The sequence below is a fragment of the Vanessa atalanta genome, chromosome 1 (genome assembly GCF_905147765.1).
Source record: "Vanessa atalanta chromosome 1, ilVanAtal1.2, whole genome shotgun sequence".
Taxonomy (NCBI): domain Eukaryota; kingdom Metazoa; phylum Arthropoda; class Insecta; order Lepidoptera; family Nymphalidae; genus Vanessa; species Vanessa atalanta.
The window spans coordinates 12,649,985-12,677,594 of NC_061871.1; the positions used below are offsets into that span (position 1 = coordinate 12,649,985).

At 30.0% G+C, this 27,610-nt stretch overlaps 4 protein-coding genes across 7 annotated transcripts; 1 reads left to right on the forward strand and 3 right to left on the reverse strand.

Annotated features, from left to right (window-relative positions):
* Nucleotides 1-992: 992 nt before the first annotated feature.
* LOC125064165 (G2/mitotic-specific cyclin-B) lies at nucleotides 993-5,650 on the reverse strand. Its single transcript, XM_047671028.1, has 7 exons — nucleotides 5,412-5,650; nucleotides 5,135-5,334; nucleotides 4,786-4,921; nucleotides 3,424-3,828; nucleotides 3,075-3,197; nucleotides 2,552-2,772; nucleotides 993-2,184 (listed from the first exon to the last, which is right to left on the reverse strand). The coding sequence occupies exons 1-7, from the start codon at nucleotides 5,439-5,441 to the stop codon at nucleotides 1,803-1,805; spliced, it is 1,497 nt and encodes a 498-aa protein (XP_047526984.1). The 5' UTR covers nucleotides 5,442-5,650; the 3' UTR covers nucleotides 993-1,802.
* A 696-nt stretch (nucleotides 5,651-6,346) lies between these two features.
* LOC125065508 (guanylate kinase) lies at nucleotides 6,347-13,780 on the forward strand. Of its 3 annotated transcripts, none has more exons than XM_047673183.1 (5): nucleotides 6,347-6,434; nucleotides 6,636-6,903; nucleotides 7,466-7,689; nucleotides 9,196-9,303; nucleotides 13,547-13,780. In XM_047673183.1, exons 2-5 carry the CDS (start codon nucleotides 6,647-6,649, stop codon nucleotides 13,576-13,578), a joined length of 621 nt encoding a protein of 206 aa, XP_047529139.1. In that variant the 5' UTR covers nucleotides 6,347-6,434; nucleotides 6,636-6,646; the 3' UTR covers nucleotides 13,579-13,780. The 3 variants fall into 3 exon arrangements, with proteins under 3 accessions (XP_047529139.1, XP_047529129.1, XP_047529148.1); XM_047673173.1 differs by having other exon boundaries at nucleotides 6,372-6,559; XM_047673192.1 differs by lacking the exon at nucleotides 13,547-13,780 and adding an exon at nucleotides 10,728-10,767 and having other exon boundaries at nucleotides 6,372-6,559.
* Nucleotides 13,781-14,426: 646 nt separating this feature from the next.
* Nucleotides 14,427-16,487, reverse strand: LOC125064547. Its single transcript, XM_047671652.1, has 2 exons — nucleotides 16,176-16,487; nucleotides 14,427-15,823 (listed from the first exon to the last, which is right to left on the reverse strand). The coding sequence occupies exons 1-2, from the start codon at nucleotides 16,305-16,307 to the stop codon at nucleotides 14,681-14,683; spliced, it is 1,275 nt and encodes a 424-aa protein (XP_047527608.1). The 5' UTR covers nucleotides 16,308-16,487; the 3' UTR covers nucleotides 14,427-14,680.
* A 402-nt stretch (nucleotides 16,488-16,889) lies between these two features.
* LOC125063866 lies at nucleotides 16,890-26,556 on the reverse strand. 2 transcript variants are annotated; one of them, XM_047670556.1, is made up of 6 exons: nucleotides 26,394-26,556; nucleotides 21,490-21,532; nucleotides 19,410-19,798; nucleotides 18,412-18,626; nucleotides 17,738-17,936; nucleotides 16,890-17,168 (listed from the first exon to the last, which is right to left on the reverse strand). In XM_047670556.1, exons 1-6 carry the CDS (start codon nucleotides 26,431-26,433, stop codon nucleotides 16,951-16,953), a joined length of 1,104 nt encoding a protein of 367 aa, XP_047526512.1. In that variant the 5' UTR covers nucleotides 26,434-26,556; the 3' UTR covers nucleotides 16,890-16,950. The 2 variants fall into 2 exon arrangements, with proteins under 2 accessions (XP_047526512.1, XP_047526508.1); XM_047670552.1 differs by having other exon boundaries at nucleotides 21,469-21,532.
* Nucleotides 26,557-27,610: the final 1,054 nt, after the last annotated feature.

Sequence of the window (27,610 nt, forward strand, 5' to 3'; positions counted from 1 at the left end):
AATTAATATTTTTGATAAGTATGCAAAACTAAATAAATGTCAAAACTGACTATTGATCATTAAAAAAAATAGAACTGAATTAAAATATAAAATTGATTTTTCTTTTACTATTTATATTAATGTTACCAATAGTATTGATTATCAGTATTTTAAACCTAACAAAAGTTTCGACGACTGCAACCACCCGAAGTGACGACCGATATATTCGACTTAGAACGCTACGAAATCGTTTCCTAAGTCAGTAAGCATCAAAACAATGCAGAATGAAGTGCGTGGAGTAAGCGTGAGTGCACGAACAAGATGGAGTCTTAAGGAAACGGCAATCACCCCTTTTAGACCCGTAAATTATCCAAAGCTATCTGCAGCTCACAAACACTCGTTTGAGATTAAATAAATCAAAATATTCTTAATTCAAGTAGGCTCATTAAGTCATAATAGTACTTTTGAGTCGTCTCGTTAGTGTTTTAAAAATATTTAATTTTTTTTTTTTTTAAATAAACCAATTAAAACCAGTTTTTGTTATATTTATTGTTTCGGCTTAAAAAAAGTTAATTATTTTTACAGTTTAAAAACACACACTTAAGGTACTCTGAAGATAACGAACTTAACTATAATAGTTTTCAATTTAAATTTGTATAAAAAATTTGATTATTTAATTAAAATGCTTATTTCAAATGCGTCTTGAACATGGATGCGGTTTAAGAGTCAGTCAGTGTATTTGTATTGCATTATTACGTAAGTACATACTATCTCGTAATTTTCTTTAATGTTGACTGAACCTGTGGATCGGCGGCATCGAATTCTTAATTTAATAGTAGTTATATTATATTATATTGGATTCCGATACAGATATCGAAGATGCTGACAACCAACGCTATTATTTATAAGGCAGACCGTTTGGTACTTTAAAGAAAATAATATCGTAGCAATAATTTATGAATAATATAAGCATTAGACGAATATTTAATTTAGGTAAATTAATAATCGATAAGTCCTTGAATGAAATACTTTTATTATTACAAACATTTTATTTTCAACAAGTTACAGGATAATAAATCTAATCACAGGTTTATCAAATTACATTATTAAAAATATCTATCTAAACAATTAAAACTTGGCTTACATTATTCCGAGTCAAATATAGTCAAATGTTTTGGTCCATTGTCACTAAATAGTATTAATAGAATATTTTTATTCTAAGCGGTTCCAAATATTCAAGCAATGAACTTCAAATATACGGCATCGCAGCTTTTAATACAATAACTATATTAACATTAAAATCATGACACAACTTTGAATATAACTTATTCACGTTTTAATTTGAAACAGAGATTTATAAAACCTCGTCCGAAATAAGCAATACAACAGTTTTATATTACAAATAAATTAATCTAAAATAATATATTGGGCCCACAGACGCAAACTACACAAATATTACATAATACATACATCATTGATGTCGATAAAGAAAACAGGTATATAACTTTAAAAATATAGAAGTGCATTTTCCTGCAAGTTCGTGTAAGCCCACTAAAATGCCAGATAATTTTCAAACTCTAAAAAAATATGTCTCAAACGTTGTATGTTTATAATACATATATAAATAAAAATTGTCAATAACTTTCAAAGAAATCTCACAGTTATACAACTACGTCTAAAAGTTAAAATTAATCCTAATCAAACAAACAGGTACCTATAAGAAACCTTACATCAAAAACTCAGTCCATAATTATTGATTATAAATAATTATTAATACCACATTCAAGATACACAACTCATAACCGTGTACAAAACTTCCAACGTTAACATGAAGTGATTTTAGTTAACTCATATATCGCGTCTCCTTTCAACTGAGGTAGGCTGGACACCTTCGCAACCGTCGTGTCTGAATACATGTTGTACACCGCTTTATGTTTCGAATTCTCAACACTTATTACAATTTTAGCTATCTTCACCATAATGGGGACAATGTGCTCTAAACTATAACCAGAGTAATACGATAATGTAGGTGTCCAGACTTCGGATAGTTTTTTACTAGAAAGCAGGTACAACGAGAGGCAAATCGCGGAAGCAGCTAGTTCTGACGGCCTGTAATGAGCCATGGAGTACTCTACGAGACTCAGATCAACGAAGTACTTGGCCAAGTGGTGATTTTTGGATGTACCGTGCGCGGCTTTCACGAATCTGAAATTATATCGAAATATAACACACTGAACATCTTCTATGAGTTAAGTGAACTCCACAAAATCAATCACTCATAACTACAAGAAAACAATTATTTTTGAACAAAGTTCTTTTACGCGGCTTACAGTAATGAACTAGGAGAAATCTGTCCCATGACCTCTCTTTTTTCATAATAATATATTCAAGTAATAGAATGATATTTGCGACCATTAGCACCAAGTGTGACCGCGCCAACCATAATAACAAGAAAAAATTAACTATATTAAGCACCTTAAACATAACTTATGCTTTTCCTTGATAAATACCTATCATGTTCAAGTTATTAATATACAATTTACAAATATAACATTAATAATAATTTACTTACCGTCTCAAAAAGCTCAAAGGTATCGGTCTTGCAAGACAGAAGCCAAGCTTCGACATGATTTCCCTCTCACACTGGAAGACATCAGACTTTGAGTATGCATTGTCCGTCACATAGACAAAATCACTCACATCCGGAACATGGATCTCTTCATATTTACTAGCAATAAACATCGCTGTTACACCTACAAGTTGCAACTGATTCCTTTGCACATTCGGCACCACCTATACATGAAAAAGTAGCATTTTGGCTTTAGAATTGAGATACAAAATTTACTTTATAACAATCAAATTTTCAAAAATCACAAGTTAACATTTGCAAGGAATAAATGACTAAAATTTTATTATTAAAAATTTATATTCACTTACTAGTTATTTATATTTATTGATCAAGATATTACTTATGTTAAAAATAATTATTATCAATGTATAATGAGATGAACAAAATTGTTAGTTTTTAATATACTATAACACCACACTTACTAAACTGCTAAAGTAAATAATAAGATATAAAAGTAAATGATTACCTGTAAATAACGATCAATTATTCCAACAGTCAAATGGAATGTTTCTAACACAAACGAAAATTGTCTCTGAACCTCTGCCAGCCAGTCTATCAAAGTAGCCCTCATTTTACCGGTGATCACAGACTAAAATAAAAAAATAAACAAAATGATTGACAAACTCATTAAAAGTAAAGAAACAAGCTGATGAGCCACCTGATAGTAACATTAACCATTCCTTACACCTGCCTGCCTGTAGTAACACTAGCTTACTTACACTTCAAACTTGAAACAAACAGTATTCAATTGCTGTTTGTCTGTACAATATGGGATTAGATGAATCGGTACCAAATGGATACTATAAAATACAAACCTGCTTTCTTAAGTGATCTTCTTCAATTGGATATTTTTCCTCTAGATGTGTTAGGTACTTATAAATATCTTTGATATAAATTGACATGAGTAAGGGGCTGTTTTTGTCGCTGGCATCAATGTCTTCAATGTCCTCCGGTAATTTCGGTGGAGAAAGTATTTTAACATCAACATTTTCTTGCTTTCCCAATGATACATTGTCATCATTTTCACCTAATTTAAGCTTACCCAGAGACTCTGTAGGCTCTTTGGGGATTGATCTTAGCAAGCCTTTACTTTCCTTAACATTATCTTTAAGAGAAATCAACTTAGAAGGCTTTTTGATATCCTGAGTGACTTTCTTAGCTTGTAGTGGGTTTGATTCCTTTACATAATGAGGCTTATTTTGAACATCTTTCAGAGCAGCCTGTTAATAGCAAAGAAAACATAATTATTTGACAAAAAATTTAGAATTATACAAAACTAGTTACTCAATAACTATCAAACTTTTAAATACCTAAAAAAATATATTTAATTTTCGAGTAACTTAAAATGTCTAAAATTTCAGCAAGACAATGTCTAACTACTAAACTCGATCGAAATAAACCAAAGGCAGAGGACATGTCTAAGAAGATTAATTAGCTTAAAGAAAAAAACCTACTATAGGTAAAAATTTAAATATAAACCAACAGTTTAGTTGAATGGTATGTATCTGGGACTGATCACTTATAAAAGATGTGACAATAAATCCCTGCTTTAAGCACAAACCATTTTTCAGTTATTTATACCAATTCTCTAACCAAAATATAAGACAACAAACAACTTATTATCAAGCTATTTATTGTTAATGTTATATTAGTCTATACTAATTTTATAAATGCAAATGTAGCTCTATAACTGTCCGATGCTCTTTTACCCTTGCTCAACTACCGAACAGATTTTGTGATGAAGCGAAATAAGTCTTTGTTAGAACATAGTCTACTTTTTTATGCCAAACAGCCAACCCCAACCAATTGAAAATCAGACCGTCAATGCACCAATTGCTTAGTTATCATTACCCAAATATTATAAAATATCAATCTGGGGAACTAAGAAGTTATCTTCCTTGTGCCTTATGCTAGCTCACTCACCATTCAATCTGGAACTACTGATTATTACTGTATGGCAGTAGAATATATGATATGGGAACCCAGATGGGCTTGCACAAAGGCTACCCAGATAGCCTAGCATCAAGTGAGTTCAAAATATTTAAAATATTTATAATGACATGAATGTAACTTCGTTTTATATCCCTAATAAGTTTGTAGTATTAAAATTTTGCCCAAAACTCAATTCAATTATGAAATTAATAAAAATTAATGAAGTTTTATTTTATAATCCTCACCCTGGTCCTCACAACAGCACGGGCAGCCAATGCCGCAGTGCTTTCTTCGCGTCTCAATGGGGGTCTTGAAGAAGGCTGAATAACTGTTTTAGCAGCCAACCCAGTGTTCACTTTTGATTGCACATGACTGTAGTTACTGTAAAGGTATAATTAAAATAACACGCAACTATAAGAAAAATAATAAAATTCTACCTAGCAGTTTTTATTAAGAAAATTTAAAGAATACATGTATATTCTATTAGTAGTTCCTTAATATTATTCTCTTTAAAACTGTGGTATTCATTAAATAACAAATTATTGATAGACAAGTTGTGGGTAGATTTTTAATAATCAAGTATCGATCACTTACCTTCTTACAATACCACGGGTAGCTTTCTTCTCAAATTCGGCTGCAGCTACGGCTACTTTGCCAACATTTACATCGCGTTGTACTTGTACATTAGTATTCAGTTCTCCCAGAGCACCCCGAACAGCCAAACCTTGCCGTTTCGTTGGTATAACAACATTAATTTTTTTGGAATATACATTTTCTTGGTCCTGAATCTGCACCTATTTGATAACCATAATTAAGCCAACCACTTGCATAAAGTAATAACTATTATAAGAATCAAGAAATTTAAACTTACCATACGTTGCCTTCTGACCTGGATGTCCATTTCACAATTTTTTCTAAGCGGCTGAAAAGCCACAGTCAATTTACGATTTGGGATTAGCACGTATCAAACAATAATACAAAACGCAATTGCAACTCTTTAACTATCTGACTCTTATAAAAATCTTCAAAACTTGCTAAGAGTTACAAGATTGATGGTTGCTGGCTCCTCAGTTGCTTCTGGCTTGTTCAGATTGAAAATAACGGACGAATTCCTACTATGTCAAAGGAAGTTTACCCTATAGTGCCTGTGATTGGTTCCCACGGTGTAACCGGAGTCAACATAAATTTTATTAAGATAAGATAAAAATATAAAACAAACTATTGAAATGTATTTATTAAATAAATATTTTTATATTAAACATATACTAATTTTATATTTATTTTATTAAATAAAGAGAACCTGAAAGAAATATTAATAAATAGTTATCTTACTATTTTTCCTGTTAAACAGCTGAAAATATATCATAGATATTTTATAGTATTAAAAATGTATTTAATATAATACTAGAAAAATAATTAAAGCTATGTATATTTTATGATTCTATAATAAGACACTAAAAGATATAAATGAAAAGCCAGCAGCAGATATAAAAATTTATTTATCATATTACCGAGCGTTCAATATTAAAGTAAATATTTCATTGGATTTGATTTATAACTCTGGTTTTTCTATTTAGATGTTTAAAATATTTAGCATTTTTTTCTATTAAATATCTTTCACATAACTAAAGTATAACTAATAAGTACTCAAAAAATATCCATAATGGTACATAATATTATAGATATTTAAATATAACATATTCTCATATCTACGAATATTACAAATAAGTTTGAAACATTTGACTATGATATTTCAGAGAAATTATAAATAATGTGTAAACACTTATGGAAATTGGAATAGATATAATAGAATCTTTTGTCTATGGTCAAATATTGAAAAATACAAAAAATCTGCAGTGCCGAGTGCGCGAAATTTTGCGTGTAACTTCTAAGTGTAATTATCATTATTCTTAATGTAACAAATACCCGATATAATCTAGATTCTTGCACTACAATTACTGATAAAAATCAACTAAAACAGAGTAGTTGCCACGCATATAACCACGTACTTCATTAAATGTAACAATATTTTTAAATAAATAATATAGTTAACCTGTAATCGGCATGCACTAAAGAAATTTAATTGTTATTACAGTATTTAACATAATGGTGCATAAAGGCATTCGTCCTTTAGTTTTTTGCGGACCATCGGGATCAGGAAAAAGTACATTGCTGAAACGCCTTCTCAAAGAATTTCCCGATAAATTTGGATTCAGCGTGTCGCATACAACGAGAAAACCTCGACCTGGTGAAAAAGACGGTGTTCATTATCATTTCACAGTCAAAGATGAGATGGTTGCTGCTGTTGAGAGGGGAGAATTTATAGAAACGACTACATTCAGTGGAAATATGTATGGAACAAGGTGAGAAAATCAGTTGTTTTTAATTCACAACTATAAGCCATGTGCTTGTTGTGTAAAATTTAGGCAAAAGGCCAACAATGTAATTGCCCAAAATCAAGACAAGTCATTGTTTATGGTAATTTTGTTTACATTATAAATTTATTTACCATACTATATTTCAATCTATAAAAACTATAGTAACTACGTATTAGAAGTTAACATTCGCCTTTAATTTAATTATAAGAAACATGGAACAAATATATAGGGATAGAGAGAGTATAATTAGTGTAAATTTTTAATATAAATTTACATTTGCATTGCACAATTCATATGTAATAATAATTCGTTTGTTGTTTATTTTTAAATAATAATAATGTTTATAATCTTTCGTTTCTTCTATAAATATTGCATATACAGATAACTTGTAACATATACAAGTTACCAAAACATTATCATGAAAATAGTTGAAAGAATATACACTATTGAAATCTATTTTCTTCCTCCTCCTTCTTTTATGAAATAATCCTTTTGTAAAGTTGAAAATCATGGTATATATATAAATATATAATATTTTAAATTCTAGCAAACGAGCTATTGAAGATGTACACCGCACTGGGAAAACTTGCATACTTGATATTGATATTGAAGGTGTGAAACAAATAAAAACCACTGACTTGGAGCCATTGCTGGTTTTCGTGATGCCACCCTCTATTGAAGAACTAGAGCGACGTTTACGAGCTCGTAACACTGAACAAGAGGATGCTTTAAAGAAGCGATTGGAAGTTGCCCGTAAAGAGATTGAATTTGGTGCGTTTTAAAATATTATATCAAATTTATTTAGCTTGTACGACTGCAGATGATGAAGTACTTTAATATTGGGGTAATTCTCCTGATAAATTTGCAGTCACAGTAATAGTGGTAGTGCAGCACTGCCAATTTGTCAACCCAATAAGCAAAAGCAATTAGCAAGTTTGCAATCTTAACCATCTGCATCTCTTAAAGTATTGGTTCTGCACTGATTGTGTGGGATTAGCAACTATTGGATAATGAGGAAAAAAATACAATTAGTACAATAAATGCTATAATATTCGGTTACATATAATTTGTTACTATAATGAAATAAAAATAAAGTATCTATCAGACATCATCTTATTTAAGTAGGTCAAAGATTAAAAATAATCTGGACTCTTATCTGAAAACTATAGCAATATAAATTTTTTAATTTATTAATATTTGTAGGTGATTTCATCTGATAAACTATAACTTATTTAGGAGTTTATATTATAATTATGTAAGCATTCAAAAACAGTGTTTTAGCTACTTTGACCCAATCTCTCTAAACTCTCCTAACTTTTTTTGTTATTCTTTCCTCTGCCATAAGATACATCTTCCCTCACTGTATTCTATTTTTAAATATAATTTATGTAGATAAAGAGTATTTATATTGAATTGTTACTGCAAGACTATTATATTAATACAAATTTTATATTTGATCATATAATCTAAACTTTATTGAATTTTAAGTGAATCCCATAACAAAATAAATACTCAAATAAAGTATTAGCAACATGCATTTTTAAATTGTTATGATAGTGTATACAATATTGAGTGATTATTAGTCTGAAGAAGAAGTGAAATGTAAGAGTACATGTAGAATTTTTATATAAAAAAAAGCCATAGAAAATTATTATTGGTTTATGACAAGATTTAAAATCTGATATAAATGAGTCTGCATTATTGAATTGATTGGTGTAATAGAGCATAAAATAGTTGCTGGAATATAGTAATTCATTATAATCAATTTATTTATGCTATATTATAATTATAATGTATAATTCATAAATTTAGTAATAATTCAAATATTTGATAAGCAATACAATAAATTATTGTTTTATTTATACAAGAATGTTTGAATTAAAGCTATTGCTTAAAATTTAATTAGATATCAAAGTAAAAATTTATGCTATACAAAGATATTTGAAATTATCGATCACTATATCTTTATAATTTAATTTGGTGGGCTTGGTACAAACCCATCTGAGTAGGTACTTATTTTTTACTCAAAACAACACTACTATCTATCGTCTTGTTTCGGTTCTTAGGGTGAATGAGCCAGTGTAATGACAGGCACAAGGGACCTTATTTCTTAGTGCCTAAGTTTGGTGATGATGTAAAGAATTATTAATATATGACAACTTACAATCAGTATATTTACCTATTATCAGTCCCTCTACAATTAATAAACATGAATATTGTAAAAACTTTATTTTATTAGACTAATAGTTACTAATTTAAATTACTTTTCAATTTCAGGTCAAGACCCGAGAAACTGCCACATTATTATTGTCAATGACAATCTGATTAAAGCTTACGCTGAACTGCGGGAATTCGTTGTGAAGAATGTGAAGGATGACAAACCAGGTTTGTTTAAGAGCTTGTTCAATTTTGTTTATATTTTTTTTAAAGTTGATCCCAATGTTTGTAAAATCATTTAAAAAATTAGTTTAATAAATTTTGCAATAAATAATATAATAGCATGTGAATGCAGACACACATGAATACCAACCATATTTTGTAGCAATTTCACACTAATATTGAAAATATTTAATGCTGCTCAATAAGTATAAGAAAATAGATACTAAAAAAAATGAACACAATCTGAAATAAATGATTTATTATTATTATAATTAAAAAAATGCAGACACATTATAATAATAATCTCAAATTAACGATGAAGTTATAAAAAGTCATGGCCAGCATGTTAGCACATATGTATAATAAAAAAAAAGAATATAAAATAATAACCTGAACAACAATAGGTTGTGTTTATAATGAAATTGTGTATCACACATTATAATGAGTAGGTCTTGTTGACGAAACTTTCTTCAAACTAAACAAATTAACTGGCGATTGGAAAAAAGAAATGTAAGTGTTTAGTTCAGAACTAAATTTACTGTTTGTTTTTTATATAATGTCATAGAACATCACATCGCCTTAAGGTGTTAGGAAAATGTCGAAACAGCATAATCTGTAAGAATCTGCTGATATTATATATAATTCTTGATTGAAATTTTCTATTTGTAACATGCTCATCGTCAAAAAAAAAAGTATTCTTTGTTGTAACATTTTTCATGTCATTTATATGTTTGTATACATAATTAACATCACTAAATCATATTGAGTGTTATATTGTTACCAGCATCAAAAACATATGCAAATATCTGCCAAATCACTTGGATGTTTTGTTCTTATAAATGTGTTTTATGATGCTAGACATTAGGTGACTATACACATTATAGTCTAAGAAATCATGACACTAAACCTAGTTCAATAAGACTACTATATATAAAACAAAACTTGGTAGTCTTATAATACTAATAACCAGATTTATTGATATGTATTTTTATGGTGTTTTTTTGCATTGAAGCCTCACCATTTTGTGTTCCCCCATTAATGAAGTAACTAATACAAATACATACATATATCATGTGATCAGATAGTCTTATCGAACTAGGTTTAGTGTCGTAGGCTCCCTTACTATTATTGAAATTCCGGAATTGTCTTGGAATGACATTTTTGTAAAGTATTCTTAAATGAATTTCGAAAGTGCTTATAAAAATTGTGTAAATTGTAGTTTCTCATCTTACATTTGAAACAGGCGGCCCTGCTAATAGTACAGGAGCAGTTAGTCAAAATTTTAGTCACAACACACTACTTGAGACTACTACTTACTAAGAGACATGAAGTTAAATAAAAGCTTGTTTAAATTTAGAAATAATTGTTTGAGTTTTATTGCAAGGATTTTCTTTTGTGATTAATATCATAATCTGACCCTTCTATTTCAGAATCCAATCCATCACAGGAGTGAGCGAGCATGCTTGAAAACAACAAAAAAAAAATAACAAAGATTTATTTGTTACCTTGCCATTACTAAGAGTTTATTCTATGTTGACATATGTGTGGTTTGAATATTTTTTCTTAACATAGGAAATTATATGAATTCTATTTATCTAACTTATGAACACACTGCCTCATTAATATAACACAATGCTATAATGGGTCTTATGTATTGTATGTGAATGGTTCAAAGTTGTATATTGCATAAATAGTGCATGACATTGCACCCATTCTGAATGATATAATATATAACGTGTGACCTTGAAGAAAATATTTACAAATGGCGAAAAATACATAAGTATCAGGTATAAGGTCAGCAAATACACTTTTCTAATTAAATTCTACTCAAATTATCTAAAGTGAGTTGAATGAATTACATCGCCATTTTTATTATTTTAATGTTACTGGCAATATTTAAATTTGAATTTTTTTTGTTTTTTTAATTTGCCATGAAATTATTTGCCATTTATAAATCTATTCTTTATTGAAACGGGATATGAAATATCTAGAAGATTGTTAGTACTTATTACATATGACCCATTTTTATGAAAACAAAGATTAAATGGTTCACAATTATGGCTTTGAATTATGCACATTAAATGTGTAAGTATTACTGAAAATAGTGAATGATAATGGAAATTATTTTCCAAGATATATTTTAGCATAATAATTATAATACTTCTAAGAAGTATGTAGCCAATTTCTCTTGTAATGACTTTAAATTTTGACAGGTATTCATTTTTAATGTTTACCGATACAGATATTTAATAAATGACATGTATATAAATACTGACACGAGACTATTGAAATATATTCGGATATGCGTATTCCTATAATTAAAAGCCCCAATTTTAAGACATAGAAAAATTATTACATAGTACAAAAGAGTGACATATGCCTTATACTGTAACATATGATTAAATTATTCAATACAGTGATTTTGTCAGTGATAATATAAATTATTACATAACAGACTAACAACACTATTTATAATACCTTAAAAACTACAGGGAAAATATAAAGTTTTATCAAAAATTATAACCAAGATCGGTTATAGTAAAGGATAACATGTCTCTCAGTTGGTCTTTAACTAATAGCTCTACTTTATAAAAAAAATAAAGTATAATTATATACTCTTTGGTCTCAATTTTTAATGTATACATTTGTGAAAAATATATAGTGATGTCTCACCTATTTTTTAATTTATTTCGAGAATATGAAAACTGCAATATTTCAGCATAATAATCTTTAAATAAATTTATGAATAATAAGTTACCATTTCATGTTGTCTTTGCTAGACATTTGCGTTTAACAATTCATTATAATATTTATAATTATATGGTTGTGTGGATTCTTGTCACAATCGAATACTGCCTCTTGATGTCACACAGTGATAATTCTAAAGATTAACATCACATAGTCATACATTGAAATAACATTTAAAAACTAACAATTAAATTGTAATTGATATTGTATTTTGATTGAATTATCTAGTATTCATATAATGTTCGAGTAGATTTAGTGTAGATTGGTGTCCAATATAATTAATCAATTCATTAAATGAATCACTAGTAAATGTTGTAAAATGCTTGTGTGTATGTACATCGTATTTAGAGGCACCATACTTATTAAATCTTAATTTAAAATGGTTTAAAACTATTTTAATTGTAGATTGATTTTAATAATAATATTATGTAACTTTCTTATGCATTTTTTATTTAAAAAAGCGATGCATTTCTCGTAATTAATAAAATTTATTTAGCTTTTTAAATAATGTAAAGTTGTCACAATATTATGGAGTATAATATTTGTACTAGATGATATTGTACTGTATTTTTGTTCATATGTTATTTTATTACACATCCACGTAATTGTTATGTTAAGGTAACATTATATTATACTTATTCAATAATTGAAATAAACAAACTAAATAACATTCCTTTACAAAACTATTTTCATTTGTTAAATCAGTGCCAAATTATATACTGTTAGATATTAAGGTAGAAAATTAAACCGTTTCTATTACATAATAATTTATAATTAAAAAAATATATACTTCTAGTAACATTTTATTTTGAAATTAGCGTTTATGATTAAATATTTTCAAAAAGTTTTGTTAAAATTATGAATATTTAAAATCGTAATACTTATATAGAGTTTATAATATTTATTAATATGATGGCGGTAATTTGCTTGGCTTGGTGTGTTCGCGATGTTTGACACAATAGGCGTCGTATTTGCAAGCTTTACACTATCCACGCTTACTCATTACATAAATATATAAATTTGCATCTTTACAAAAGAATGAATGCAAGAGCAGTACAATACTAGTCTATGTTGAGTCGTCTCGCAAGCGACGAAGAGTCTCATGCTAAGGCCCGATACGACGCAATTTCGAAGGCGGAGTGCAGTATTCGCATTCACTTAATCATTAAAAAGACCTCATGTCGCCAGGACGGTCAATACAAATATTTGTTAAATATAAACCAACGTGTGGACGAAAACTTGTATTCGCGTTAGTTGTATTGATACATTTTTGGTATATAGAATAAGTGTATTATCTATGGCGAACACGCTAGGCTACGTGAAATTTGCTCATAAAACAGATATGTGGTTATTATTTTTACACGAAGGTCTCTTACATATGCGTTACTAATGGATAATATTTTTATTTTATATATAATGTATGTAGTGGTGTAAAAGTAATATAATTTTATAATAAAACTACTAATATTGTATTTAAAAAATAATTTGATCCATTGTTTAGATCGAAGGAGCTTGGTACTACTGCGCCGATGAAAATAAAAAAGGAAGATTATTGATTCCTAAATATAACTCACTTTTTGGTTATAATATCTCACCAACGAAAGAACACTTTGTTTCAAAATAGTACTTATAATTTTACAATATTAAATTTCTTTTTATAAATATTTTCTTTGTTAATTCTAAACCATTCCATCGATTATTGCAAAATTGTGATTATTTGCTTTATTTGTTATTAACTGGTAAATAGAATTGAAAATATAATAATTGATTAATGTATTTATTTACTTAATCTGTGTGAAATATATGTTGTAGAAAAGTTGACTTTTATTTCATTATATATCGATTCCCTAAATCACTATTAAGAGAAATTCAATTTATTTATTTTAACACACAAACGAAAATGATATATTTAATCTTGGTCTTGTTGTACAAAACTGAACCACAAAATAATGTAACTTTAATTTTCATTTTTTTTCATGTCTGTGAAACACAAATTTTTAACTAACCGTTGACCATTTCAAACAATATACATTATTATTAAGAATGGCAACACGATATTTTTAAATACTTTCAAGTTTCAAGAATTATCATGTTTTATTTTTGGTATATCTTTCAAGGTGTAAGAGCTGGCAAAACAGATCTCAGAATAACGCTTATGTTATTTAGTTTTCAAAGTAATAACACAAAATACATATACGTAATTAATATGTTAGATTTTTGAACAGTTTGATTTTGTTAGTATGATTAAGTTTTACTTTAGCAAGATAAGGCCTATGAGTTAGTTGGTTCATGTTTATATTCATGGATTTTTTATCTTACTTAACCAGCAAAATAAACAATAAATAAGTATAATTAATGGGTGGGTGAGAAAAATAAATAATTGTTGGAAATATTTATTGTCAATACAATTATAACTAAAACAATGTTCAATGTCACGATTTTGATATTACACATCACTTACATAGAATTTATCTAACATATCATACAATCACAAATTATCATGAATTATATGGATAATAATTAACATTAAAACAATTCAATAAAGAAAAATAAAATGCTGGTATAGGTATCTAACAAATGCGCCATTGCTAGATGAACTATTAAATATTGTAATATGGCAAAGCATATTAAAAACTCACAGAACAATACTATTGTCTTTGTCCCATCTATCACGATGCGAGTGGGGTGGTGTGTTTTCACAATCACCGCTAATAGCCGTTGTCTTCGAGATAGTTTTCAATGAAAGGCTACTTTCTGAACCAATGTAAGAAGACTGTTTCGTCAAGGATTTGAGTCTTGGAATGTGTGAAATTCTTTTCTGTGACTTAGTCACTTTTTGGTTTATAGAATCATAAAGTGTGTTAGTAGATTTGGATCTAGCATGTGTTGAGTCAGCTTTATTTTTCATGCAAGATAAAGGAGTTCTGGATCCACTGTTGCTAGCTGACTTTGATTTTTTTGGTGTCTTGTCAAGAGTGATGGATTCATCCTCATATATTAAAATTCCATCTTGTTCCTCATTCTGTTGGGGCTCTGATTTTGTAGTCTGCAATACTTTTAGGAGAGAGTCATCTGACATTTCTTCAACATTTTCTTCGCTTACATCTTCTTCAATTTTAGAGACTACTATAGGAGTTCGCTCTATACCAATACTTGGGGACCTAGGATCTTCTTGTAGAATCTTAAAGAGTGGAACATTTTTAACATCATAGTCTGGTGTTTCATAATCTTTGTTGTTAAACTCAATATGCTCTTCACTATCTTCAAATGTTTCGGTTCCAGTTTCTATGTATTCAAAGTCTGTTTCTAAAAGTTGTGGTGGCTCTGCACATTCCTTGGATATATTATTCTGAATAACTTCATTGGAAGCAGTAGAAGATCCTAAAGGCTCTTCAGTCTCATTTAGTGTTCCATTTAATGTCATGTCATAAAAACCATCACACAAGTTTTTGGGCACTGCTAAGCTTGGTTTAGCATCATTAATCTCAAAGGAAGAATCATAATTATTATTTTCCATGGTATCATTATTGAGGCAAGGACTCCCAAAGTTATTTTCTTTAATTAGTTTTTGATTGTCTTCAATTTTAGATGAAAGGACTATAGGTGTTCTTTCGAAATCTTGAGTTGGAGAACGTGGATCATAAGATTGCAAGTGATTTTTAATAACAGCTGATAAAATGGGATTGTTGTGTATAAGTTTTTCTTCTGTTTTACCGTTTTCAAAAGTCTTCCGCAAATCAACATTCTTCGTTATGTTATGTTTGGCTCCATTCTTATTCTGAAACATATGAGTTTAAAATATTACACCTACGGTAAAAATTAAACAAATGTTTTTTTTTTATAAATAGGTACATAGATATTTATAATACAACATTTATTAGTCTGTTTAAATGAGCGGCAAAACCGATAACCATGGTGTATAAAAAAACCAATATTGAAAGGAAGTACACATGTCTAGGAATTTGGTTATTAGACCGCAGATTTTCATTTATATTAGTTTAACATTATTTAGTTGTCTAAAATGAAAATAGACGTAATATTTATTTATTTAAAGAAATGTTCAATGTAAAACCGTTTCTTGGCAGTTAATTTAAGTGCTTCCTGTTGTATGCATACGTATAATTTCAAACCTGTAGAGGAGTCCGAGTTATTTCAGGCGTTGGAGATCGAGGATCGGAGTTATTACTAGTGTCCTTGTCCAAGTCGTTTTTTTGCGTGAGTGCAGCCGTCTCAGTGCTTGATTTACTTATGTTCCCTCCCATATTGTACCGTACAACAAATCCAGTAGTTTTGTAACAATTGAATAGAATTAAAGTTCCATATTCTACCTCAATAATAATTATGAAACACTTTACTAAGTTTAAAAATATTATAATATATTGATGCACCAAACTCAAAACATTTAACGGCTACAACTGTCAGATTTAGTTTCTAAATTTAAACGCAACGGTGTTGCAAGCTTGAAATGTTGTTTTCGAGTGCCACTTTTATAGGTAACTGAAATAGAGAGTATGCACCTCATTAAATAAAAGGTTCTATACACTTTTATATATAAAAATATAAGCGTTAAATGAAAATTTATTCAAAGTTTTTTATTTTAAGACCTTAAGTTCTAAAGGAAGGTTAAGCCTTAGTCTTAAAATGTAAATTTAAGGGGCATTAATAATGTATTTCACAATTGATCCTAATTACAAATTCAACGGTATAGCCACCATAAGCCACCTTAAGATTGTATATATATATATATATATATATATATTGATACATATATATAAATGTATTGAATAATCTAATTAACTGGAAAAGAAAACAAAAAATCTGTTTTTGGTATTTATTAAAAACTGTAATATTTTATATAATAAAAGTATAAGAATTAAAGATAAGAAATAGTTTTTGAATACAGATCTATTTTTGCTTTTCTTTTTTAGGTATGCACTTTAATATATTTGTCCAAGTTCCCCGTCGACAGACAGAAACAGCTTTGTCGTTCCATCGCCAGCCTAATGGACAGCGTATTCGACACCGGGCTCCCTCCACAAGACCCAAATATAGTTCTGCTGTATCACCTCTACAACTAATTTGTCCGTTATCCGGTGGCGGCAGAGGCTTACACCAGTTACGAGCTAAAATATGACATAATAAGAATTAAAGCATTTTTTTTAGTTTAACAATATTATAAATAGGTACATATTAAAAACATCGTCTTTGTTGATAGGATATTAATCTATTAGGTGACAGCACTGACAGCCTTGTGACCGATTTCGGACATGGCGTCGATTCTCAAGGTAAATATGATTTTATAGCGCACGAGTTAAGTAAAGTTATACTTTAGCACTGCAATCTCTACCACGAAATTCTCTAATAATAAAGTCACTGGTTTTGCGCATTACTCTTTTCGGATGCATTAGATTGATGATTTATGAGAGAGCATTTTTGTTTACAAATACAATTATGCACACTAAAATATTCTGCGCAGTTAATTAATTAATTGCTTTCGAGTCGATTTTGAAGACATCATTATTTTAATATGTTTAATTGGTCTACAAAATAATATCAAGATAATAGAAGTACCGCCTCTAGCAATTAGGAAATTTTTAATTATTATAGACATTTTGTAATATAGAAATGGAGAACTAAGAATGGAGAACTAAGGAATACTCGTTATGTACCTAAAAGTAATTATTTATTTTACCTCTACATTGCGGTAGAAAGCCTTCCCATTTCATATCTTCACCGCAAAATAAAGCGGACTCTCCTTGTAATTCTAATGTTTTGTCACGACATGTGAAATTGCATGGCTTGTATTCGTCTTCGCAATGCGATATCAAATACTTCGGTGTTGGACAAGTTTGAACGATAACATGCACCTGAATCTTGCAATGTTGGAGACTCTAAAATTAAATAAATTTATATTTTTCAATGATTTTACATTGCTTTCAAAATATGACGTGTATATTTAAATACATATATTAAATAAAATAATAACTAAATGTGCTCTTTATTTAAAAAATAAATAAAACTAAATAGCTTTTGAATAAAATAAATATTTTATTATTATAATAAATTTAAGCAACATTTAGTACACGCCCTACGTAGACACTAGGAACCATGACGGCACAGGACAGCGTTATGCCTTTTGCTGACACAGCATATGATTCAGTCTTATCTTAAAGGCGTGCCAATAGATGTTTCAAATCAAATCAAACCTGTACTTAATTCTTATTTAATGATAAACAGTTCTACCATTGGTCTGAATCTTTGCACCAAATGTATGTTCAAAGATTAGTTAGGAAGATAATACTCTCATAAATATTATTATAGATGAAGGTGAAATTAATCAATAAAAACTTGTAGCGTGTAACTCACTTGATTCTTGTACATGAGTCTGCCGAGTACCACGTGGGAACCCCGTTCAAGTAATGTTCCAAATTTAGCTCCGTACATGTGAACAAAGCGGACATTTGTAGGTGCTTTACGTCCTGAACATGTCTTTAGTGTAGGACTTTGAAAGAATACTCGGTCGGCTCCTACTTTGGCTACTAATGTTCTATCGCGGGGACACTGTATGCAAATTTTTTGTGCTGAAATGTGACAAAATAGCTTATGAAGGTACCTACTTAAATAATTGTTTATCGTTGTAATAATATTTGAAAAAATATAATTCTTAATTGATTATTTTTTTCGTCGGTTAATAATATACGGATAATAAGATTGTGATGAAATATTGTCAATTCTCTTAAGTGGGGTAGGATTTATTTTTATTTTTGTAGAATTATTTATCTATAGATAGATAGATGATATATTTTTATAATATTAGATGTCTATAAAGAAATTTTAGATAATAATGTAGCAACTTAGTGCTTGTATTTTATTAATTAATCTTAGAAATATTCGTATTTATATGCATATGGCATGCACATATGCATATAAATTTTATTTTATACTTTAATATATAATTGTTAATTAGGTATTATGATTCGTTTTAATTACTTTGAAAATATAAGTGATCGTTGTAAATCAGCTATTGTGACTGCGACTTTAGCTGCTTAAGGAAATTGTGAAATTGATTAATAGTAGGTAAAAAATTAAGCTACGACTAGTGTCTATGAAGTCAATTGTTATTTTAAAAGTAATCTCAGATACATATATATTACATTTCCAAAATGGAAGTACTGTGTACCTTCAAACAAAAACAAAAAAAAAGTGACAAATCTATACAACTACTCCGAAATCAAACTGCATTTGATAGAGACACGACGACACCCGAAACACGAAGATTACTGAGACCCATCAATACAATAGAAGCACTATATGGATAGTGCATACGTGTTTACATAAATAAAAAGAAATAGTTTGTTACGTACGTGGAGCGTAAGAATGATTTTCATAATAACTTCTTAGCAAATGTTTCGGCACGCGATATTTCTCATCAGCTCGAATGTATTGTCTTCCAGGGTATATGGATGCTACTTCTTGATTTATATTGCGGCCATTAATCTCCTCAAGATATACATCGGATTGATAGAAAAGTTTTGGATCTTCTCTTGGTTCGTGCACTTTGAGCGGGATTTTTTCGTCATATTGGGTAACGGTCTTCGGTGCATATGAAATTTGCAACGGTGATTGTCGTTTGGCGAATCTGATCCTATTATCATTGTAATCATTCGTTTGGTAAATCTGATTGGTTTCCAGAGACCGGCTGTTATGCGAAAAATATGGGCGATGTTCACGGAACGTGTATGTTGTTGGAATACTGTAAAAAAGTAGCAATTGTAGTTTTGTGGAAATATTTCTTTCCAATATGTAAAAAATACATTATAATGAAAACAAAGCTTTGCATAAAACGAGAAGCCAGGAAAACAGTTTTAGTTTTTTCAGTTAAAAACTTTAAATCTCTCGTTACAAAAAGACAATAACAAATAAAACGTACTACATAAAAAAAAATCTACAGGTAATAAGTTAGTATATTCTTTGAATTAATGCCGCATATATAATCATTTATAAGCATATTCTGCAACAGTGGTAAATTGAAATTTATATGATGTTGCAAATTTATCACTTAAGATATCACACTTGATAATAGCAAATTTGGTTTTTGATTTGCTTATATTTTAATTTAAGTAAAAGCATCAACTCATGGGCAAATCTTCTATTCAGTGAATGTTTTGGAGCTTATTCCACCACGCACCCGGTTGATATTGTGTATTTATTCACCCGACGCATGTTAACATCACAATAGTAACATTAACCGCTGCGCACGAAATGAATTACGACCATAAATACAAAATAAGTTTATGAAAATTCAGTCGGTCTTGTCCGGGTTAATATTCGCAATCATGGGTTAAGAATTAAAATCAAGGCTTTAAGGACAAAGGTTAGGGTTAAAAGTTACAACATAATATAATAATTAGTAATAATATATAAAAAGATTTATCAATGAAATTCATACATTCTGACACGAAGTACTAAAGAATAGAACCAATTAACGATTACTTTAGTTTCCTATATTTTTTCATAAAACATTTATTTATTATCAAAGTAAATAGTGTCATATTAATACATTTTCGAAACTATAAATCAGAGAGACATAAAAACTGTAGATTTCGAGCATATAATTTAGATGCGCACAGTTAATGGACATGTCTTGACGCTGTTTTAACCGAAAAGTAAAATTTAGATTGAATTAATATCGAAAAGTTAGTTGTATTATTGCCATATATGACTCTAGTCTTACAATTAATTTGATACTCTAAATAAATATTATTTACTGTGACGGTATTCGGCATTATCCAAAACACTAAGTTGATAAAATAGACAATTACTATTTTTATTAACCTACTAAGTGTCATTTTTTTCAGGAATGTTTGGGATAAGACGAGCGCATTTATTTATCAGCGCTGAAAAGGAGCAAATATATTTTTTAATATCCACCAATGAGGTATATGTAGAAACCTCATTCGTCTTGGTTGTCATGATGATAAATAATTCAAAAGCACATGTAGATGAAGAATTGATAGCGCTCGAATGAAGAAAAAGTGTACTAAGCTTTCCTAAATACATATTTTCGGAAATTCCAAAGTTTGTAAGTCGTAATAATAATGTTCGATTTCATACGCTTTGTATAAAGTGTTTTATGATGTACAATGACGCAGACACTGCTATTTTCGAGGGTATTTGTGATTGTATTTATAAATGCCTATTCCAGTGCATGCCAGTATACCTAACAACTGTAACGTAACTACAAAAATATGCGGAAATTATGATAGAGCATACATGAATTTCTAGAATAAAAATTTTTACTACGTTTTAAACATGTTTGTTAAAACAATAAAATAATGAGTTTTATTGGATTAAAATAATGTTAACGTCGCTATTCCAGTTTAAAATGGTGTTAATAATTCTTATAAAATGTGTAAACATAACATGTTGTGCGTCATCGCTAACCTGCCGATGTCTATGTCCGCTTGGCTTGGCGCAGCGATGCTTCCTAAAACAATTTTTAAATTTAAATTATTATATTTTAGCTGATGTTAATATATTATTAGTATGTCTACACGGTACATATACCTAAATAACATTTTTTACAATTTTTGTCTGTCTGTTTGTCTGTTTCTCCGGCTAATCTCTAGAACGGCTGGACCGATTTTGACGGGACTTTGTTGTAGATAGCTGATGTAATAAGGAGTAACTTAGGCTAGTTTTATTTTAGAATTATATGTAAAATAATAATAAAGTCACGCTTTTTTATTAAATACAGACGCGCACGAAGTGCTGCGGGCACGGCTAGTAAAATATATAAGTAATAGTAACACTACTAACAAAACAGATTAAAAAAGAACAATAACATAAAACTACTGGTATTTCGATTCAACACTAATTAATATAAAAAAAAATTCTCGTTTAAGAATAACGAAATGAATTTGTGACTTTATTTCCAATCCTTCGTAGGACTACTCTGTAAACTAATTCGAGTTTCATCAATGTTGAAATGTCAATGTAATATTCGATATTGACTTTTATAATATATTATTAAACATTTAAAGGATTCACACAGAATAGCGTATCACCGTAAGTATGTTTTCAATATTTCGAATTAGATGCGAAGTGAGTACTTACAGAATACCAATACCCTATTATTGGAAGTCTGTATTATCAGGTATATTATGCCAAGTGCAATATGAAAGAGTAGCCTGTAGTGTGGTTTATCTTACTTGTATTATAAATTCGACATTTTGGATGAATGTTTGTTATTTGATCACGTTCAAAAGGCTCAACGGATCCGAATCAAATTTGGCACAGGAATATATTATAGTCTGGAAAAGCTGTACCTATAGGTCATTTTTATCCCGATAAATGTACTTAATACCTGAACACTTGTATCCCCTCCACAACCTCCTTTAACATACTTTATTCGAAATCTGAGCCCTCGACAAGTGGAAATAATTAGTATTTATTTTTCCTTCATTACTTAGGAACTTGGTATGAGCCAGTCTGGGTAGGTATCATTCACTCTACCACTATACAACAATACTTAGTATTACTGTGTTCCAGTTTGAAGGATGAGTGAGCCAGTGTAATTACGGGCACAATGGACATAACCTTCGTTACCAAGGTTATGGCGTATCAACGACGTGAGAAATGGTTGAGATTTCTTTCAGTGCCAATGCCTTAGGCCAGTGGCGGCTGGCCCATTTGCCCGTCTGCTTACCTAAATCATAATAAAAAAACACTCGAAAAAAATCAAACATCTGTATCTCGAACATATAATAGTTTGATTACATTCTCTTAACATTTTAATTTTAAACAAATAACCTCGATAGCTGATATATGATGAGGAAGCAATCGATTTTAGATTAAATATTACTTTCTGTATAAATGTACATTCGTAAAAATATTTTTATATTTTTAAGAATGTACAATAAATAAGAGTAACGATTCTAGGAAAGGTTGTTTTTTTTTTTTATTTATTTTACACTTGTACGCATAATTTGGTAGGAAATCTAAGCTTTTGTAAGTCGAATATTTGCCTACAAAATTTCTAACTCGAAAATTTTTAAACGCGATTTTTTTGTCGCCTCCCTTTTGTTATATAAATACCTACTCCATGTATGTATTAATCAAGTTCGAAATCCGTTAAAATATTTGTAGCAAATGTTCACACAAATGTTTGCATTTATAACATAAAACACATCAGATAGGTATAGTTTCCATCCACGTTTCATACCAGTAAGCATACTTGTAGCTGTTAATAAATAGTTATATGTACATTCACAAAACGCCTGATGCAAATATAATGGCACACTTTCAAGCAATGACGCTTCCCACATACCTACTGATAATCTTACTCTGTGTTCTGATAGATTCCATATCAAATACATCTGCTATTGAAACATATTATGAAGAACAGATGCATGTTATTTATTTCAGTAGGTTAGTGGGCTGAGAACGGCTAATAATAATAATATTTTTGTGAAAGTGTAAACACATTAAAAATTAAACACCTAATAATTATTGTCCACGTAGTCGCCTGCCAATAACAAATGGCAATAAATAATTTATGATATCAGTTTAGAATCTTACTAATCATGTACAAACGACAAGCTGAACTATGTCATAGAAGCTCAAGTTCGAGCGTAAGATACGACGATAATTATGTTAGAGCCACACTTCCGTGGTATCTTTAGAAGTTTACGAAGAGACTGATGTTATGAAGGTATAAAAGGCCTTTTATAATACGATACCTGTTGACGAAGCTTCAAAATAAAGTTTAGCTATAATCTCAATACGAGTGCATTTACAGAATAGCGTAAATCTGGCAGGGGTGTCTGTTTAAATGGGTATAATTATCGCCCCTCAAGCCCAAGAAAGTTTTGATTCAGAGTGCAGGAGGTGCAAAAACCCCGACCATGTGTTGGACCATCGGTGAGGCTCAACGAGAAGGTCAAGTAAAACTCATATTTGACGGAAGGGGAGATCACCAGAATACTGCTTGCACTTGAGCACTTGTTATGCTTAAGACGTATAGTGGGTGCACTCATTATTCAACCCCTTCCCTTCCCTTTGGGTGCACCCAATGTTGCCATTTTCTTCTTGTATAGTTTTTTTTTTTTTTCGATTAATAATAATATCCACGCAGAAATTTCTTAATAACTGTGTCACATACCAAAGTTTGCAGTATGCGATTGAAGCACGGACTGTGTCACGCAGTTCCTGCATTTCTGTACGAGTATATATGTGTATTAAATATATTATTACATCACAAACATTTATAATGGATGATATAATTACCTACAAACTTGTAGTGATTCCACAGTTTGTAGCGAATGATTATTAAAAAATACTCTTCTATGTACATTTGCAAATAATGTCCATAAAATATGAATAATCTTAATGCAGAACTTGTTTTAGTGATGCGTAATTATGATATCATCGTGTTTGAAATAACATTGATAAATAATTTAATTAAAAAAACTTGCCTGAGAACTTTGTGGAGAACGTATGAGTCATTTCTTTGTGTGAAATAGTTTTTTACGCGAATAAAGTTTGCGACCACGACCGAAACAAAGCGTGTAGAGGTTCTAAGCAGTGTAAGTGGCAGAGCCCTCGTCTCTTAGATATGCAGGGGGAACGCAAGAAGATGATAACATTTAATGATTATATCAACAACAAATTTGAATATCTCGTTACTAATTTAGGTAACTAGGTAATGTAAAATAGTTGTTTTATGGAAATTGTTTATCCTTTTAAAATAAACTTTATTATATTATTTTACTTATTTTTAATATTGTACATACTTTATTTTATTTTTAAAGGGCGTGTGTCGCCTGGCTTATCACTCATAATTTTTACCCCTTGTGTCTGTCTGTCTGTTACGCTTTCACGGCCTAACCCCTGAACCGGATTTGATGAAACCGAGTATGAAACAAGCTTGAATTCTGAGAAAAGACATAGGCTACTTTTTATACTTAAAACCTACGACCCCAAAAGCTATAAAAATATATACAGCGATTGTCCGAGGACCTAATATAATACCCAAAAATGAATTGTTGACGACTGGGGAGCGATTATAATAATATTATAATTATTTGTTAATATATATTTTGTTTGCGTAAAACGCTAAATGCGTAGACAGGTGCTGCGTATTATCTAGTATTTATTAACCTGGACAAAGTGTACTCAAAGGATTTTGTTTATTGTTTTGTTTAAACAAATTCGCAGTGATTAAAAACCATAGTCAATTAATTTAATAAAAAAAGAAATTATTTGAATTACACTATAATTCGAAATTATTGTACAGATGTGCAATTTCGCAGGTAAATATTATTTTTTATTTACTTTAGAAATATTAACCCTTTCTCGCATCTTTCGAACATCGCCAATGCGCCACCAGCCTTGGGAACTAAGATATTTTGTCCCTTATACCTGGAGTTACACTGGGAAGCTCACCTTAAAACCGGAAAACAACAATACTGAGTACTTCTGTTTGGCGGTAGAAAATCTATCTTGTAGATTTTGAAATAAGCCTCTGTCAGGGATGAGCGTGCCTTTTCTACTCGTTCTAATTTATCATTGTCCATTGAACCTTTTTTTATGATATCGATAGGCGGACGAGCAAATAGGTCATCTGATGGTAAGTGGTCACTACCGCCCATAGACAATTGCGCTGTAAGAAATATTAACCATTCTTTACATCACCAAATCGCCACCAACCTAGGGAACTAAGATGTTATGGCATAAGGGATTGTGCCTGTAGATACACTGGCTCACTCACCCTTCAAAGTGGAACACAACAATACTGGGTACTTCTGTTTGGCGGTTGAATATCTGATGAGTGGGTGGTACCTAAACAGACGGGCTTGTTCAAAGCCCTACCACCAAGTAGACCTGTTTTGTTTTTGTATACAAAATAACGTTATACAAATAAAAAAAGACTTACCTATATCTACTATACATAAATAATACATAAATGCTTCTTTAACATGGAAGGGTATACAACGGGATAATTTGTTAAGGACTTGAATAATTTTATTCATAAAATGTATTGGATTTAATAAAGTACAGACACTTATTAGCAAAAACTACACAAGTGGGTGGACTGTCTCGTGTCTCGGACCTAAACAATATTTTAATTAGATCTTTGAACCACGGAACTAATGATAATAAGTCACATTACATACAATGACAACAACATAGAGATATACAGTAACGTATCTAGACGAAGGATAATAACTGAAGAAAAATTATTTGACGATTTTCGATAAGTGTTTACTAAAATAATAATTACTGTTTATTAAAATTATGAACTTATATTTTTATTAAATACATTAAAAAATATCTTAAAGTCTTACCAGAAAAACAAAATAATATTAATAAAAAACAACAAAGCATTATGCTGCACCAGACATTCGCGATTTAATTCGAAAACGATAGATGTTTGGTCGGTAATGTTTATTTTAATACACAATACGCGTAACTGATTGCACAAATACGAACGCAGCCAAAACGGATAAAGCCAACTGATCTCAAAAAGCGCTCTTAAACAACTGCTCACCGCTCGGGGGAACAGTATGTAGGCGGGAAGTGCTAGCAGAATAGCAATAACATTACTTACTACACAATACCCGACCCGACTTCGACTGAGGAATTTAAGGTTAAATCCCCAAAATTTTTCAAAAACCATTTTGTTTTAATTTCTATAAAAAAGGTGGATATGGTTAGTTTATAGTAAAATAACAGCTTGTAAATGACTCACTGCTACGTCTAAAGCCTGAGGTCTCTCCCTTTGGGGATAACGTTTTCCACCTCGCTGATCCAATGCGGGTGCATGTGGCAGAATTTTATTTAAATAATACACACGATGCCGAGCACGAGATGAATTATAAACACAAAATAAGCACATGAAAATTTATGCTCTTCAAATGTGGCATAATCATTCATATTTATATGTCTATTTTTTAGATAAGGTGGCCCATTTGCTAACTATATCATAAAATAATAAAAAAAGACCAATCAGATGAAATACATGTTGGAAGATGCACTATTCCTTCCACAAGTAAGTTGGAATAAGGTGGAACATAACCATTGCCTAGCCGAGTTGCTTTGACGAAACGTTATTGCAAAACAGTCGCATCAAACATCTACCTAGTTAAAATCCCAGAAATGTTATACAGTACATTTTGAACACATTTCATCGCTTGTTCTTGCATTTTTAATTCATGACTACAAAAGGAATTTGAATAATTTTGATAATGTATTAAATTATTAATACACGTAATAATGTAATAATAGGATAAGAGTTAGTGTGTTCTAAAAATTTAATTATGATAAAATTCTCATATTAAAAAAAAATACGAATTTATTATGCATTTGTAAGCAATATTAGGGTTCGCCAAATTAATTAGTAGAATGAATAAAATAAATAATAAGTCCATCATAAAACCTATATGTTTATATTTAATATATTAAAAAAAAGTCTTGATCATGATTTATACTTGCTTGATTTCGAGTGTCAGCACCCTATCCCAGTGTGATGAGGGTCTGTGGTAGAGTCAGTCATTACATGTAG

Coding starts and splice junctions, on each gene's coding strand:
- LOC125064165 (XM_047671028.1), bottom strand. CDS start 5,441: ATGGACATCCAGGTCAGAAGGCAACGTATG. Junction 4,922..5,134: donor ACCCGTGGTATTGTAAGAAG/GTAAGTGATCGA, acceptor ATACCTTTACAG/TAACTACAGTCATGTGCAAT. Junction 3,829..4,785: donor GTGCTGTTGTGAGGACCAGG/GTGAGGATTATA, acceptor TGCTATTAACAG/GCTGCTCTGAAAGATGTTCA.
- LOC125065508 (XM_047673183.1), top strand. CDS start 6,647: ATGGTGCATAAAGGCATTCGTCCTTTAGTTTTTTGCGGACCATCGGGA. Junction 6,904..7,465: donor GGAAATATGTATGGAACAAG/GTGAGAAAATCA, acceptor TTTAAATTCTAG/CAAACGAGCTATTGAAGATG. Junction 7,690..9,195: donor CCGTAAAGAGATTGAATTTG/GTGCGTTTTAAA, acceptor TTTCAATTTCAG/GTCAAGACCCGAGAAACTGC.
- LOC125064547 (XM_047671652.1), bottom strand. CDS start 16,307: ATGGGAGGGAACATAAGTAAATCAAGCACTGAGACGGCTGCACTCACG. Junction 15,824..16,175: donor TAACTCGGACTCCTCTACAG/GTTTGAAATTAT, acceptor CATATGTTTCAG/AATAAGAATGGAGCCAAACA.
- LOC125063866 (XM_047670552.1), bottom strand. CDS start 26,433: ATGCTTTGTTGTTTTTTATTAATATTATTTTGTTTTTCTG. Junction 19,799..21,468: donor TTAGCGATGACGCACAACAT/GTTATGTTTACA, acceptor ACTTTTTTACAG/TATTCCAACAACATACACGT. Junction 17,937..18,411: donor GACTCATGTACAAGAATCAA/GTGAGTTACACG, acceptor ATTTAATTTTAG/AGTCTCCAACATTGCAAGAT.